General features: G+C 39.0%; 3 protein-coding genes across 3 annotated transcripts in view; all 3 read left to right on the forward strand.

The window, feature by feature from the left end:
• The window catches only part of SEC23B (SEC23 homolog B, COPII coat complex component), a 40,961-nt gene extending 38,508 nt beyond the window's left edge, over positions 1-2,453 (forward strand). Inside the window, exon 20 of the mRNA XM_033095022.1 lies at positions 1,979-2,453. Coding sequence (XP_032950913.1) covers positions 1,979-2,068 — 90 coding nt within the window. The 3' untranslated portion in view covers positions 2,069-2,453. The remainder of the gene's footprint in view (positions 1-1,978) is intronic.
• Positions 2,454-6,731: 4,278 nt separating this feature from the next.
• Positions 6,732-8,984, forward strand: SMIM26 (small integral membrane protein 26). The gene is made up of 2 exons (XM_033094958.1): positions 6,732-6,969; positions 7,883-8,984. Exons 1-2 carry the CDS (start codon positions 6,852-6,854, stop codon positions 8,047-8,049), a joined length of 285 nt encoding a protein of 94 aa, XP_032950849.1. The 5' UTR covers positions 6,732-6,851; the 3' UTR covers positions 8,050-8,984.
• A 5,371-nt stretch (positions 8,985-14,355) lies between these two features.
• Positions 14,356-14,942, forward strand: part of DTD1 (D-aminoacyl-tRNA deacylase 1) — a 205,426-nt gene continuing 204,839 nt past the window's right edge. The window contains exon 1 of the mRNA XM_033095499.1: positions 14,356-14,563. Coding sequence (XP_032951390.1) covers positions 14,521-14,563 — 43 coding nt within the window. The 5' untranslated portion in view covers positions 14,356-14,520. The remainder of the gene's footprint in view (positions 14,564-14,942) is intronic.

Below are 14,942 nucleotides of genomic sequence, written 5' to 3' on the forward strand. Positions count from 1 at the left end.
CCATCTATTTTTTTTCTGTTCTTCAGTTGGGTAATTTCTATTATTTTGTCTTCCAGTTTACTGATTTTCTGTGTTCCCTTTCTGCTATTGAGCTTATACACTGAGCTTTTTATTTGTTGCTGTATATTTTAGTTTTAAAATTTTCATTTGGTTCTTTTTTATGTCTTCCACCTCTTTCCTGAGACTTTGTGTTTCTTTGCTGAGGCTTTGTATTTTTTCATTTATTTTAGGTGTGTTCATAATTGCTCATTGAAGCATTTTTATTGCTTTAAGGTCTTTGTCAGATAATTCTAACATTGTTGTCAACATGGTGTTAACATCTGTTGACTCTTTTTTTCATTCACTTTGAGATGTTGGCTCTTGGTATGACAAGTGTTTTTTATTGAAACATGAACATTTTTATATGTGTTATCAGTCTCTGGATGTATAATATTTAAACTTGCTGTTTTAGTTGGCTTTTTGTCATGCAGCTCTGGCAGGGGAGGGGCAGGGCAGGGGAAGACATTGTTTTATTACTGCCAGATGGAAATAGAAGTCCTGGTTTTCCATTGGCTTCTATTGACACCTGAGGTTGGGGGTGATTCCTTGTTATTGCTGGGTGATGGGGATTCCAGCTCCCTATGTAGCTTCCACTGATCCTGCTGTGGAGATGGCCTTAGTACTGCTGGGTGGTGGTGAAAGTGCTGCGTCTCCACTAGATCTCCTCTAACACCACCCCCCTCCCCACCGTGGGTGGGGGAGGGACATCTTATTACTGCCTCCCCTAAGGGTCTCTACTGATACTGTAGGGGTTAGGTGACTTCTTACTGACTACTGGGGATGACATTCCTGGCACTATACTTGGGCTTCTCTGACACGGCCCTGGTGGGTTTGTTTTGGGGTCCCTTGTTACTGTCTTGCTGGGCTGTCGTGGTTCTTTGGTTAGAGAAAGTGGGCTTTTGTTGTTTTTGTCTATGCTCAGTGACCATTTGTCAGCTTCTTTAGCTCCAAGTCTGGGATGTGTGAGGCATAAAGAAAACCCAGGGAACTCAACACTGTGTTTCTCCTTGGGCCCCAGGGTCCCTAGTTTGTCTGCTGTCTTCTCTCTACTTTTCAGAATCTTCTTATGTTTGTTTTATATAATATGTCCAGGGTTTTTAGTTGTATGTAGTGAACAAAATAAGAAAAAGTACATCTACTCCTTCCTCCCAGAAGTCTTCTTATAAAATTTTGAATCATGCTTGCATTTTCCTAATTATAGTAGTATAATTTTATTTTAGGAAATTTGAATATGTAAAAAAAGAGTAAGAAAGAAAATTAAAATTACCTATAGTGCTGCTATCTAGAGTTAACTACTTGTGGCATCTTGCTAGGCAATATAAAACGTGTATGTCATGTATATCTTTTTTCTTTACTTTTTAAAAAAATTTTTACAAATTTGAGAAATCAAGATTTTTGTTCAGTTCTTTCCCTTAACATTATATAAATCATAAGCATTTTCTGATAGTACAAATACCCATCTGTTCAGTGGAGATATGTTTCACTCATTTGTGAATATGCCATTATTAAGCTTCTGTTGTAAGCAGAGCATTTAAGAGCATCTGGCTAGGTGCTGTGACAGAGTGGTGGGGAAGATGCGAGGCAGGGTGTGCGGGCCTCTAGGAGCTCGTACCTGGTGGGGAGCCAGACTCTGGATGAATCCTCCGAACTGTGGAGAGTGGGGAAGTAGAAGAGGATATGCTCACAACTGTCTAGTGGCAGGGATGGCCTGAGCTCAGTGGGTCAGTGAAGGGTTTTGTGAGAAATTTAGGCTTCAGTTGAAATAATTCGTTAGCTAGGCAGAGGATGGGGTTGGCAGGAGTACTCACAGCAGAAGGGACAATACTTGTAAATGTTCTGAATTGACCAACACTTGTGAATTTTCTGAGTCCTTAATAACTCATTAATTCTGAACAGTTTTTGAGATACCTGCTAGTAAACCTTTATCATTAAATTTCAGGAAACGGGAGCACCCATCCTAACTGACGACGTTAGCTTGCAGGTGTTCATGGATCATTTGAAGAAGCTGGCTGTCTCCAGTGCCTCTTAAGTTGGGGGTGTGAGCAGGAAATTGAAGAAAACACTGTCAGTTGTGTTCACAATTGTTTATAAAGGCTTACTAACATTCCTTTCACTTTTCTTGTGGATTTTAATAAATAATCAAAGGAAGTGTTGTATGTAACTCTTTAGATTATAATTTATTTGTTTTTCTTATTGTGCCCCTTTTCTTGCATCATAAAATTATAAGGTCATAAATGTTTTGGTACTTATTTGTAAATGCTTTTTGTATCCTAACTTGATAGTCTATATAAAATCAGAAGTAATATGTTTTGGCAACTTGCTTAGATGAAAACCATGAAGGTCCCAGAAGGGAAATAAATCTGGATGAAGAAAGCACTGGCTAAAATAATGCTAATACAAATTTGATTTCCTGAGGTCTCTCTGTGGTGTGTGTGTTTTTTAAGCGACTCCCCCAAGAGATATTTCTTGAACTTAATCTTCATTTACTGTCTAAATGTTAACAGACCAAGGAAAAGTTTGAAAAATGTGAAACTTTGTTGAGGTAGCGTGGTCTAGAGTGACAGTGTCCCTAATTCATATATAACATTCCATGTAAACAGCCCAACCTAGGTAGACAGAAGAGTGGCTGATGGGCATAAGTGGCTCTAACAGAGTGACAACACATTTATCTTGGGCACAAGTAAAATAACTTTAACAGGTACTACTTTTTAATCACAGTGTAATATATGCACGTTAAAAAAAAAAAAAAAAAAACAGAAACAATCTTAACCTAAAGAGCTTATAACAAATAACAGTTTCCTCTACTCCCTATGCCTAGACCTACTCTTCAGAGGTAACTGCTTTAACCTTTCCTTTTAAGCTTTTTGTTGTTGATGTCAATTTTAGCCAGTATCTCTCAATTCCGATTTTTAAGAATGAGGATTTTACTACCTTTTTACCATTCAATTTTGATCAGCTATACCTTTATTTTTATATTATCAAGGTTGGTAAAATTTACATTCTAACCTATAACTATAATTATGTCTTTTGTCGCAAAGTTGATTCTGAAAGTTGAAAACTAATAAAGATATTTTATGCAATTGTAATAATGTAAATATTATTCACGTTTCAGTCAGGTAACGTTACATTTTTCTCCAGGGGTTTGATGTCCCAGTAATCCCTATTTCATTTAAAGGACAACAATCCTAATGACAAAATCAGTCCCTTTTCTTACATTCTAGCATTCCATAGATTGGTTTGCTTCCTTTTTGGATTATTATGGCTTCTTATATTTCCTGTTGTTTTCTCTTAGAGTTTCTACTTTTTGTTTTTTGAGAAGATTTTGTTCTCTATTTATTAAGGAATTCCAGCTTATTATTATGTTCAATGGAGTAGTCTTTAGAGGTCACTAATGATCTCTGTAAACATAGGCCACTTGCTATGACAGTTGTCATCCAGGATTTTTTTTGTTTGGACTCCTGGGTTAGTTCTACTTTTCCTTTTATTCCCTAAGTCATTTTGCCATCCCAAATGATTTTTCCTAAAAAAAAGTACATGGAAGATAATTCACTGAATCTATTCTGTCTTCATATTTGACAGCTTTGTTGAGTTTAAAATTCTAAGCCCCAAATAATTTTCTCTTTCAGAACTTTGGAGCAACTATTTCATTCAGTAAATAATTCTTAAGTATTTGCTATGCACAGAGTAATCCTCTAGGCACTGGGAAGGTAGACAATAAAACAAATATTCCTGCCCTCATGGAGCTTATCTTATGTTCTAGTGAGGGAAGATGGACAAGTAAAAAATTGGAAGTAAATTACATCATTTATTAGAATGAGTGTTATGTAGAAAAGTAAATCTGGTACCTATTAAATGGATGAACCATTTGGATTGATTCTGATATTCTATCTTTTTAATTTGTATTGTACTGCCTTTTTGCCTCTGCTCTATATTCTGGGAGGGTTTCCTATCTTATCAAGGTGTTAAACAGTTACATTTTAGATGCCAAGGGCTTTTATTTTGTGCACCTTTTCCATTGAATACTTATTTTTTGTACATAATTTTTAAATGAGATACATCATATAGAAGAGTATGTGAAACTGTGTATCCAGTTTAACACTATATACAGATCAGGGCCGAAATTTCCTTCTTGGGCCTGTCTCAAATTAACAGAAGAATGTGATAGACCCAGCTCTCTCAGGCGTTCTCTCCAGTGACAATGAGTTACGATGCTGGGGGTGGGTGGCACCACTGGGTGACCTAATATAAAAAACTTAGCTATTTCCAGATAGGGTGTGCAGGTGGAGGTTAGTGTTATGTGGAGAGCAGCCGTCTCAAGAGGGGTACACTGGAGCCCTGTGTGCCGAAGCAAGCTGACCTCCATCTGAAAGGCAAGGAAAGCCTCTGATTTATCTTAGGATGTGCAATGATGAGTTACAGGTTTTAATAACTAGGAGAGTAACAGCATATATAGAAGGAGGCTGGAATCCAAGTGAGGTCTGAACAGAGGCAGGTGTTTAGACAGATTATAGATGGCATGTTAGAAGAGAGGATGAGTCCAAGTTTCTCATCCTCTGAATTACAGAAAAGGAAGGAGAAGTTTCTTTCTTGTTGGGGTGTAGCATTGATAAATTTAATCCTGGACATTATTTGTTTAAGGATCTTGTAGGCTACAACGGTGAAAATGCCCAGCATGTTGGCAGTAATTAATATGGATTTGCTTTCAGGAGAATTGAGTAGATTTGAGTCATTAGCATATAAAGTAAATAACTTAAGTTGCTCAGGATGAGAAGAGAAGCAAGCTTGGAACAGAATACCAATTTTAATAGTTTTTTTTAAACAATTTTATGAGGTATAATTTACATACAATAAACTGCACCCATTTAAAGTGTACAATTCGGTAAGTTTTGACAGATTGTGTATACCCATGAAACCACCACCATCAACATATGGTTCCTTTGCCCGCCATGTTTCCTCAGGCATCATTTAGTCCTTCCCTTTGTCCACATCTGGCCGCTGTAAGCAATTACTGGTCAGCTTTCTCTCAGTATAGATTAATTTGCTTCTAGAATTTTATGTCTGGTGTCTTTTGTGTCTGGCTTTCACTGAGCATAATCCATTTGAGATTCATTCATGTACTTGCATGGATCAGTAGTTCCTTTTTATTGCCAAACAGTATATTATACCACATTTCATTTATCCATTCACTAGTTGATGGACATTTGGATTGTTTCCATTTTTTGGCTCTTATGAATAAAGCTCTGTAGATATACATGTCATTGTGTGACTGTACTGTTTTCATCTCTTTTGGGTAAACAGGAATGAAATGCCTGAATACGGCAACTGTAGTTCACGTTTTTCAGAAACTGCCAGTATTGCAGAGGGGTGACATTTTGTTCCCATCATAAAGAGTTCTGATTGTCCAAATCCTTACAACTCTTGGTATTCTCAATCTAATTTTCAGTCATTCTAATCGGTGTGGAATGGTGTCTAGTTGTGGTTTTAATTTACATTTCTGTAATGACTAGTGATGTCCCTGGGCTCGGTCATTTGTATATTTTCCTTTGTTAAGTGTTCAAGTTTGTTGCCTGCTTTTTAGTTGGGTTGTCTTTATAATTGAGTTTTAAGTGCCCTTATATAATTGTGGATATAAGTTCTTTGTCAAATACATGTATTTTGAATATTCTGTGGCTTGTTTCAATTTTTTAACCTTGATTTTTGAAGAGCAAAAGTTTTGATTTTGAAAATACCCAATTTGTCAGTATTTGTTTTGTTTCATGCTTTTTGTATTCGAAGACATTTTTGTTTATCCCAAGTTGGCAAAGATTTTTCTCCTATGGTTCCTTTTAGATTTGTAGTTTTAGTTTTACATTTCAGCCTATGATCCATTCAGTTAATTTTTGTGCATGTTAAAACACCAATTTCTATTGGATGAAATTGTAGAAAGAGCCCTGAAGTGTGGACATACCGAAGAAAATGTTTTTGAAGCCATAAAAAGAAGTAGGTGGGGTCAATGGTGTCAAATGCTTTAGAAATCAAGTTTGATTATGGCTGAACAGTAGTTACTGGATATGGCAATTTATACTGAGTGCCCATTTATGCCAAGTACATCACTTTTGCTCTCAAGTTGTTCGGTCTATTGGAGTAGGGGTAGATTATGCTTTGAAGAAATAAATGTATTAATAAGGAAAAGCTGTAGCGGACACAGTCGAAGGAGATTTTTTGCGTTTGAGATATGGGTACGTTTGTATGAAGGGTAAAAATGAAACTGTGTGGGAGGTGGCTGAGGGAGAGTTAAAGAGTGTAATTAATGGGAAAGGCCCCGGAGGAAGCAGTAAGGAATGGGACCCAGAGCACAGTGGAGGGATTAGTTTTGACGTGGAGGGTCTGAAGGCTCACCCAGACAGGGTTCCAGAAAGGAAAATGGGGAAGATGAGTTGCGGGATGAAACAGGTGTTACCTTCGCAAATCTGAGAGCTGCAGGAGGAATGGAATTAACCTTTACAGATACCATCTGAAGACTATTAAGGAAGGCGTTACAATTTTGCAAGTGAGACGTTAGCTCAGAGAAATTGTCATTTGGTAGATCATTTGGTATGTATCGTATTGCGTTCGCAGCAAGTACCAGAATCCAGCCTACCCAAGCTCCACACCTGAGTCCAATTCTCGGCGCGACTTTCGGGACTACAAGACCCAGGATGCATCGGGGCCAGCGTAGGAAGCGGATCCGGGGGCCAGCTCCCCATTGGAGGTAGCGGCAGCGGCTGCGACTCGCGGATGGGAAGCCCGGTAGCCCCAGTGTCTGACGTTCGAGGCCTTCCCCGTGTGGCGCCATGCGTCCTGACCAGGCTACGATTTGGTACCGGCGAATGTCCGCGGTCTACGCATTGGGCACCTGGACCCTTTTGGGCTCTTTGGTTTTCTTCGGCCGGAAACAGAGCAAGCCAGCAGGTACGGCTCTCCGGAAAGACCTTTCACCGGACATTCAGCCTTCCGTGGGGGCGTACCTCAGGGGTCATACAGGAGGCTTCGTTGGGCCCGAGGTTTATTTTGCAAAACGGGAACAGTTGTTTAGAGCCATTCATTATAATGGAATCTGCCAGGAACTGCCTTTTAAATCCTCTTACCTAAATCTTGTTTATTAGTTAAATGAGGCCATCCCCATACTCAGAATTTGCAGAATCTTTAAGGTTCGAGATGGAATTTCAAAGACATTGGACGGTGATTTTAAAGAGGTGATGCTTCTGTAACATTAGTGCTCGTCGCATCTGGCGAGCGGTTTCAGCACTTCTACCAATCAAGGAGTATTAAAACTTGCCCAGTGACTGGGTGGAAAAGGAAATTCCTTAGCCTTTAAAATGTGCTGGAAATCTATAGATACTTGTAGTAGAGTAGTGGTTTCCGGGCGCTGACGGGGAGGACTTGATGGGGAGTGACAACTAAAGGGCATGGAGCTGCTTTTTGTGGATACAAATATTGTAAAATTGATTGTTGTGCTGGTTAAACAGATCTCATACTAAAAAACACTGAATGTTATATTTTAAGTGAGTTAATTGTATGAAATGTTAAGTATATCTCAGTAAAGTTGTGATGTGAGAAGTGTGCTGAAGATCACATTTGGTGATGAAGACTATCAATAGCTTGAAAGTACACATGTTCAGTATTGAGCCTTTTAAAACATTTCAGTGTCTGTAGTTACATTTTATTTATTTTTCTTATTTACAGCAAGTGGTGTCAGGAATCTGATGGGGGTGGGGGTAGTTCTTACCTTAGTTTATTTTATTCATAAGACTTTACTAATAATTTTAATCACTGCTGTTTAAGTTAAAAATTAATAATTCACGTGTTCCATTTTTTTTTAAAGGTGGTGAATTAGAGGAAAAGGATGCCTCAATAAGTGAAATAATTGAGCCTCCAAAAGGGTTTTATGTGGAAACGATTGTCACGTATAAAGAAGATTTTGTTCCAATTACTGACAAGATCATCAACTATTTAAAATCATGGACTGGTGGTCCTGGACCAGAATCATGATTGACTGCTAAATTCTGAAAACCAGGACTTTGGTTCAACATATAAATTGATGGATGCCTTGATTTCCATTTTCTGTTTGTGAAAAGTGTATACATTTAATTTAATTTTGCTGTAAAATATAATCACTAATAATAGGCAATAAATAATTCTTTGAGGAAAAGTAAACTTGCATATTCAAGAGGTGTCCCTCTGTACTTACATGAGTGAAAGGTTGAAGTGAAATTGAACTTCCATAAGCTTGCTTTTCTGAAACTAGTTCATGAACTTTGCATTTCTTTCATGTGGCTGTCAGACATGGCTTTAGTGGTGCGTTTAAGGTTAGATTCAGCAAATCTGGATGTTCAGTTTGGGATTTATAGCAGTCCTTTGGGTACTGTTGGATACTTGGTAAGTATATTATGAATTAGATTATAACTTCCGAATTAAATGGACTCAACCTGTTCTTTAGGACCAGAACAAATACCTCTCATTTTCAGTAGACATGACTTAAACCCCAACTGTGGCTACCAATATTATACACATGGGATACAAAGTTGAGACAACATGATTCCTGCCTTAGAGTGCTGCGCTAGTTTCTTCACTGGTCTCTTGGTTGCAAGTAACAAACCCACATAAGTGAGCTTATATCGGGGGATTGTTTATCAAAAATGTGTATGGACAGCTCAGAATTAAAGCAGAGTATGTTGTGATCTTACGAGGGCCTGTCAGTCACTCACTGAGCCTACCTGCCTCTGTTTGGCTCAAATAAACTCCTATAAGACTTTTTTACAAGTTTGGACATTCATATGTTGACATATGTGTACCATAAATGGTTTCCTAAATCGCTTTGGTAACTTGAAACTTTAAAATTTTCCTAGCTAAATTAAATGATGAATATTCATTGAATGTCTGGACCATTTCCAAATAAGATAAAACACTGAAACATTAATTATTCAACATAGATTTATCTACTTTTTGCTTCTTATAGAAGAACTAAAGATATTTGGGTCTATTAGTAAACCTATGTTGTGCCACATTAAAAATTTTTCTGCTGTGGGGAAATACGTATTTCTAGAAATTATAAAATGTATTCATAAATGTATTAATCTAAAAGTATACTGTTGTAACTGTTCACAATTGCTTTTTAGTTTTCACTAGAAATTAAGATTTTTAAAGGTTAGGGATTCTGATATATGTAATTAAAGCTACAAAAATTAATAATAGGGAAAACAACTATACAAGAAAAGGATATATTTGGCTTTCAAAAAGGTATGAGATATGGAGATGTTTTTTCATTAAGGAAAATGGAACAATTTTTGTCTTGATTATTTCTGAATGGGTAAGGTGACAAGAGACACACTAAAAGGGACACTGGAAGTTGAAGAAAGTTAATCAAAAAGGAATCTTGAGAAAGGAAATTGTATGAGTGGTTAAGCTGAATAAGATTGAAATACATTTTTTTTTTAATTTATTGGGGTGAGATTGAAATAAATTTAAGTAAGTGAATTTAAATATCAAAAGTAAGCTGTTGTAAAATTAGAGTTTGGTTTCTCTCTCTGCTAAAAAGAACAAAGTTTGGGTTTTTTTTTTTTGTCCTATTTGTTTGCTATTGATATTGTGAAAAAGTTTTCTGCCTGGAAAGCAAGCATCCAGTTTTATCAAAATAATTTTCTGTGTTTTATGTTGTCCTAATCAGGTCCTTTATTACTTAGGAAAGCAATCTCTTGCATGGTAAGAACTAAGTTTTGCTAACAATTTTGTAAACTTGTATTTGTCCTTGAAATCTTTTGTTGTCACTGGTTAAATGGATAATTAATACTGCATCATAATGACTTATGATCCTATTTAGTCAAATGTCCAAACTTTTGATATATTTTGATAAACTTCCCAAATTCAGATTTAAATAGAGCCTTGACCTGAATGGGCCCCTGGAATACCTCAAAAGATTTGTTTTATCTCCTTACAAAAGAGAAATTTTAATTAGGCTTATTTTGTGTGTTAAATTGCATGGGAAGCGTTATAAAATAAGTGATGGTAAGTTTCTAGGGTGTATTGTAAAGGTAAACAATGGCTGTAAATTAAATGAATAGGGCTATGGGAAACCCAAGACAACCCCTTGGTTCTTTTGGGCTCCTTGGCAAACCCCATTTTTTTTTCCTTGCTTTTTTTTTTTTTTTTTTTTTTGCATTCCTTCATCATCATAGTACATTTATGCAGGACTTTATTCACCTGCCATTATCAATATGTTCTTACATGTTTCCTGGATGGGTTAAAGCCCTCTGGTGAAAGGCTAGTACCCTCACAGTGGCAAAGAAACTATTAGAAAATGTGTTTCCCTATTAGAAATGGGGTGTACTTTCAACAATCTCTAGTGATTGAGGCACCCACTTTACTGGGCAAATCATGAGCCATGACAGACAGTCATGAAAACTTCTTGGAATTATCATTGACCCTATCATCAATTATCAGGCAAAGTCAAGAGAACTAATGGAACTACTGGATTTGAGCACAAGAAGTTTTAATTACACAGGACTGACTGATGAGAATGGTTACAATTTTTATGATTTTGTTAGGAACATTGCTGATTCATTTTTTTCCCCCAGATATAAGGACAGTTTTTTTCCTAAAGCCATCTACACTTTGGTAAATTATACCTTTGTAAGCAGAATTGAAACATTTGCCCTGTTTTCCCTACTTGATCCCTCTAGAAGTAGGAAACTCGCAGTGTGTCCTCATTTTCATGACAATATTGTTATTTGTATAAGTTCAAAAAGAATCTAGTTGCCTTATTACAGGACACAATTGGAAACTATATTATCAAGGCTTTGACTGGAATGTCATGTTTGAGAAAGACATGCACAGACTTAGGTATGATGCAATAGCTCTAAGAGTGACTTGAGACAGGCCTGATACCTTGCTTACATGGCTCCCAGCAGCCTTACCAGGTGAGTAAAGAATCTTACTTCTTGGCAGGTGCAGGAACCTTGGAATATTTTGGGGAGCTTGAGAGGAGGAACTCAACCAAATCTATAGTTATTGCAGGCAACGTCTGATGGCAAGTCCTTGCCTTGGCTTTTTTGTCCTTTCGAGGCCTTTTAAAGTTCACTCTGAAGATTCCTTATGAAAAATTCCAGCAAAGCAGATTTAAAAGAGCCTATGTGGTTAATTATTATTCTTGCTGGTCTTATACAAATAATCAGTCCAAGTTTATTCAAATAATTTATTTTGCAAATAAATTAATCTTAATTTCGCTCTCTGGTAAAAATGGTGATTTTGCAGAAAAAAATTATGTTTCAATAGAAACTATCATATACCTTTGTGGATATTAGATTCTAGTGCTATTATCTTATTTTTCTGGTTGTTGTTTATTTGTTTGTTGATTTTCTACTTGTTGACTGGATCTTGAATTCTAGTTCCCTCCAATTTCTGCCTATGACTCTCCAAACTAATGTTACCAATTTTCTCTCATCCTTTGACTTGGAATCTTTGAGAACTGAAACTGCCGTTTTCCCAAGGCCATGCAAGCTAAAGTTGGACAACTTGATAATAGACTTAAGAGAAATCACCACAACAGCTCATCTATGGACAATCTTCTTGCCTATTGCAGAAAGATCACCAGAAACATTCAAATTTCAGACCACGAGAATCTATCAGACTTTACCTGCGTGTGTTCACTCCACCTGAAGATGATTTGAGACACATCTAGAAATCTGCTCAACTGCCTGCCTTTAGCACTCAAACTAAGGTTATAGTCTGTTCCAGTCATCAGCTTTTGTTTTCTTTTGTTTCTATAGAGATGCCTCTTACTAAATACCTGATTGCTTGCACCATAGGCTTACCTTTGGGAGCCCACCGGCATCACCACTTCGAAATGAGAAATAACTCTTTAACTGAACTCTTTTCTCAAGACAGACTGGTTTAATGTGATATAGATCGTATCAGCCCAAATTCTGGAATGTGAAACTTCCAGGGATGTTTCTAAGGAGGGAACTGGGGGGTTCAGAAAGAGCCACTCCATTTTGTGCCTCTGCGGTATGTGGATTGTTTTGAGCTAAAGGCAACTTTAGCTGTGGGCTCAAGAGAAACTTTTGCCCCTCCCTTAACTACCTAGAAGAATTTGAATTGGGACTTTGCCCATAATAAGAGATTATCAGAGATAACCTCCTTTGACCTATCTATAGCGCAGGGCAAACTACTAATTACTAAACATGTATTCTCCTTGCAATGACCCTTTGAAGACCCAAAGCACCTTACCTTATCCCCAGCTCAGAATGTCTTTTTATTTTCTTTAAACAGAAACTTATTGGAAACAAGCGAGTTGCAGCCAAGTGCCATTCAGTGCACACTGCCCAATGAAGGAGGTAGGGGGTATAGGTGGGGGCCAAGAGCCGGCCCAAGCCCAGAGCAGATGACCACTGGGGCCTGCTTGCCAGGTCTTGGGCCCTTTGAGCTGGAGTGCACAGGGCCAGGCCTGACCAGGTGAAAACTACAAAAATAAACTCTGGGGTCCAGCTGTCCCTGCTCATTGAGAATGTCTTATATACCCATTTTCCCTTTCTGTCTTTGAACCACTCATGCATGTGGGGTCTCTGACTCTTGCATGTATGTGGGGTTCTGATACATAAATATGTATTAAATTTGGTTATTTTCACTTGGTAATCTGCCTCATGTCTATTTGATTATTAAACCAACTGAAAGAACTTTGGGGTAGAGGAAACTTGACTCCTCCCCCATACAATCATACATTTTTGGCAGAAATACCGTAAAACTGATGTTGCGTCTTTCTCAGTGCACTACCAGGGAGTATATTATATTTGTCTTATTACTGGTGACGTTAACTTTGGCTACTTCATTAAGGTAATTTAGGGTGTAGTGTTAACATTCAAGCACACTAGTTTGTAGTCTTTCTGGCCAAAAGACTGTTCTTTGTTCTTTATTTGAATGCTTTTTGTTGTAAGGGGTAGAAAAGCTTTCCTCAACACTCGTAGGGTCCCTGGGTGGGTCTGAAAATTAAGCTGACAAAGACAGATGAGCAGGAGAAAAGCATACAAATTTATGTTTTACATGTGCCTGACCTCAGTCAACACATGACACGGGAGCCTTCATAGGGAAATGAAAACCCAAAGTGTTTTTGTGCTGGGTTTGATGAAAAGTGGGCAGTTGTGGAGGAATGTGATAGGTCAAGGAGTATGAGGTAGTAGCAAACTGGGGAAGACCTACCGTGTTTCCCCCAAAATAAGACCTAGCTGGACCATCAGCTCTAATGAATCTTTTGGAACAAAAATTAATATAAGACCCGATTGTTTCCCCCAAAATAAGACCTAGCTGGACCATCAGCTCTAATGCATCTTTTGGAGCAAAAATTAATATAAGACCTGGTCTTATTTTACCTAGACCGGGTCTTATATAATATATAAAATAAGACCAGGCCTTACATTAATTTTTGCATTAGAGCTGATGGTCTGGCTAGGTCTTATTTTCAGGGAAATACGGTAGCAAGTCCTGCTTGTTCTTAGGAGATAAGGATGCTCTTTCCTCCTGGTGTAGGAAGGACACTTCTCACATGAGGGTTTTATGACCTGTCCCAGGGAAAAATGGTCAGGGGAAGGAAGCTCTGAATGATGTTCCTGCTTCTGCTGTTTTTGCAAACTCCTTCAGCTTAAAATACTCAGTTTGCCAAGGTGCTGTAGTTTGGGGTATTGCGTCCTGAATCTCATCATTCTACACCTACCTATTAGAGAACTATAAGAAGAAGACACACTAAGAAGGGCTTATATTTATCAGTGATAATAATTTGTGAGGGTAATACTTGTATAGTCCTTTGCAGCTATCTAAGCACTTTTACACAGTCTATTTAAATCTAACAACTGTAAGGGAGAGCTAGTATTAGTATTAGAGGAGAAATAAGAATTACAAGTATAAATCTCTGCACTACCATGACACGGTTAAGTCAAGTGAATACTTAAATAATTAAATGGCTATTTTAGGCAGCAGCTCCTGTTCAGTCTGAAAAGCTACTGGAGGCAAGACAAGAGAAAAACAATTTGGGAGGATCTTGGGGTCAAGGGATGAAAAGAGGAAGGAGGGGCACAATTAGGATAAGGATTCAGGACAAAGCTGGGATTTAGGCCTGGCGATGTGAAAAAACAGGTGCAGAAACCATGGTCTGGGCAGAGTTGAGTCTGGGCAAGGACGGGGATCCGTGGGTTCCCACAGGGCCCAGCTGTGGGTGGAGCAGGACGAGAATGGGGCGGGGCCTATCACTGTCTGAGAGGGGTTATAGTTAGGCCTCAGGTAGGCGTGACCGACGTGGGCGGGCCTAACCTATGGGTGGGTGTGGCTGACATCGGCAGCCCGTCCTCAAACTGGTCGGATAGGGCCCATCGGCGCGCTTCCTGGTGTCACCCGCAGAGGGCTCTGGCCCCAGAGCCACTCGCAGAGTCGCGAGGCCGGAAGGAGCGCGGCGCTATCGCATTCGCCCCAGCCGCCGCCATGAAAGCCGTAGTGCAGCGCGTCACCCGGGCCAGCGTCACAGGTCAGTCGGGCGGGGCCGGGCCCGGGAGGAGCCGCCCCTGACCTCGCACCGGGCAGTCTCCGTCCACCCCCGCGACGGTTTCCCCGCACGGTCCCCGGGGCCGCTCTGCCCGCTGCGGCCCCTGCGCGAGCTCGGTCTCCGTAAGCCTTGAGTCACCAGCCGTCTCGGGGCGCAGCCACGGCCCTGCGTTGTCTGTGTGCCTGGCGAACCCCAGCGCATCCCTGGCTTCAGTATCTCCTCTTTGGGTTAACGATAAACGCGCCTTATTATTGTTGTTTTGTTTTTTTTTGGTCCTGAGTACAGGGTGCCATAACCTCCGATCATTCCATGGCCCCTTCTTCAATGGAATATTGCAGAAACAACATTTAAGGAGCATTTC

Source organism: Rhinolophus ferrumequinum, chromosome 23 (assembly GCF_004115265.2).
Source record: "Rhinolophus ferrumequinum isolate MPI-CBG mRhiFer1 chromosome 23, mRhiFer1_v1.p, whole genome shotgun sequence".
In the NCBI taxonomy this organism is placed as follows: Eukaryota; Metazoa; Chordata; class Mammalia; order Chiroptera; family Rhinolophidae; genus Rhinolophus; species Rhinolophus ferrumequinum.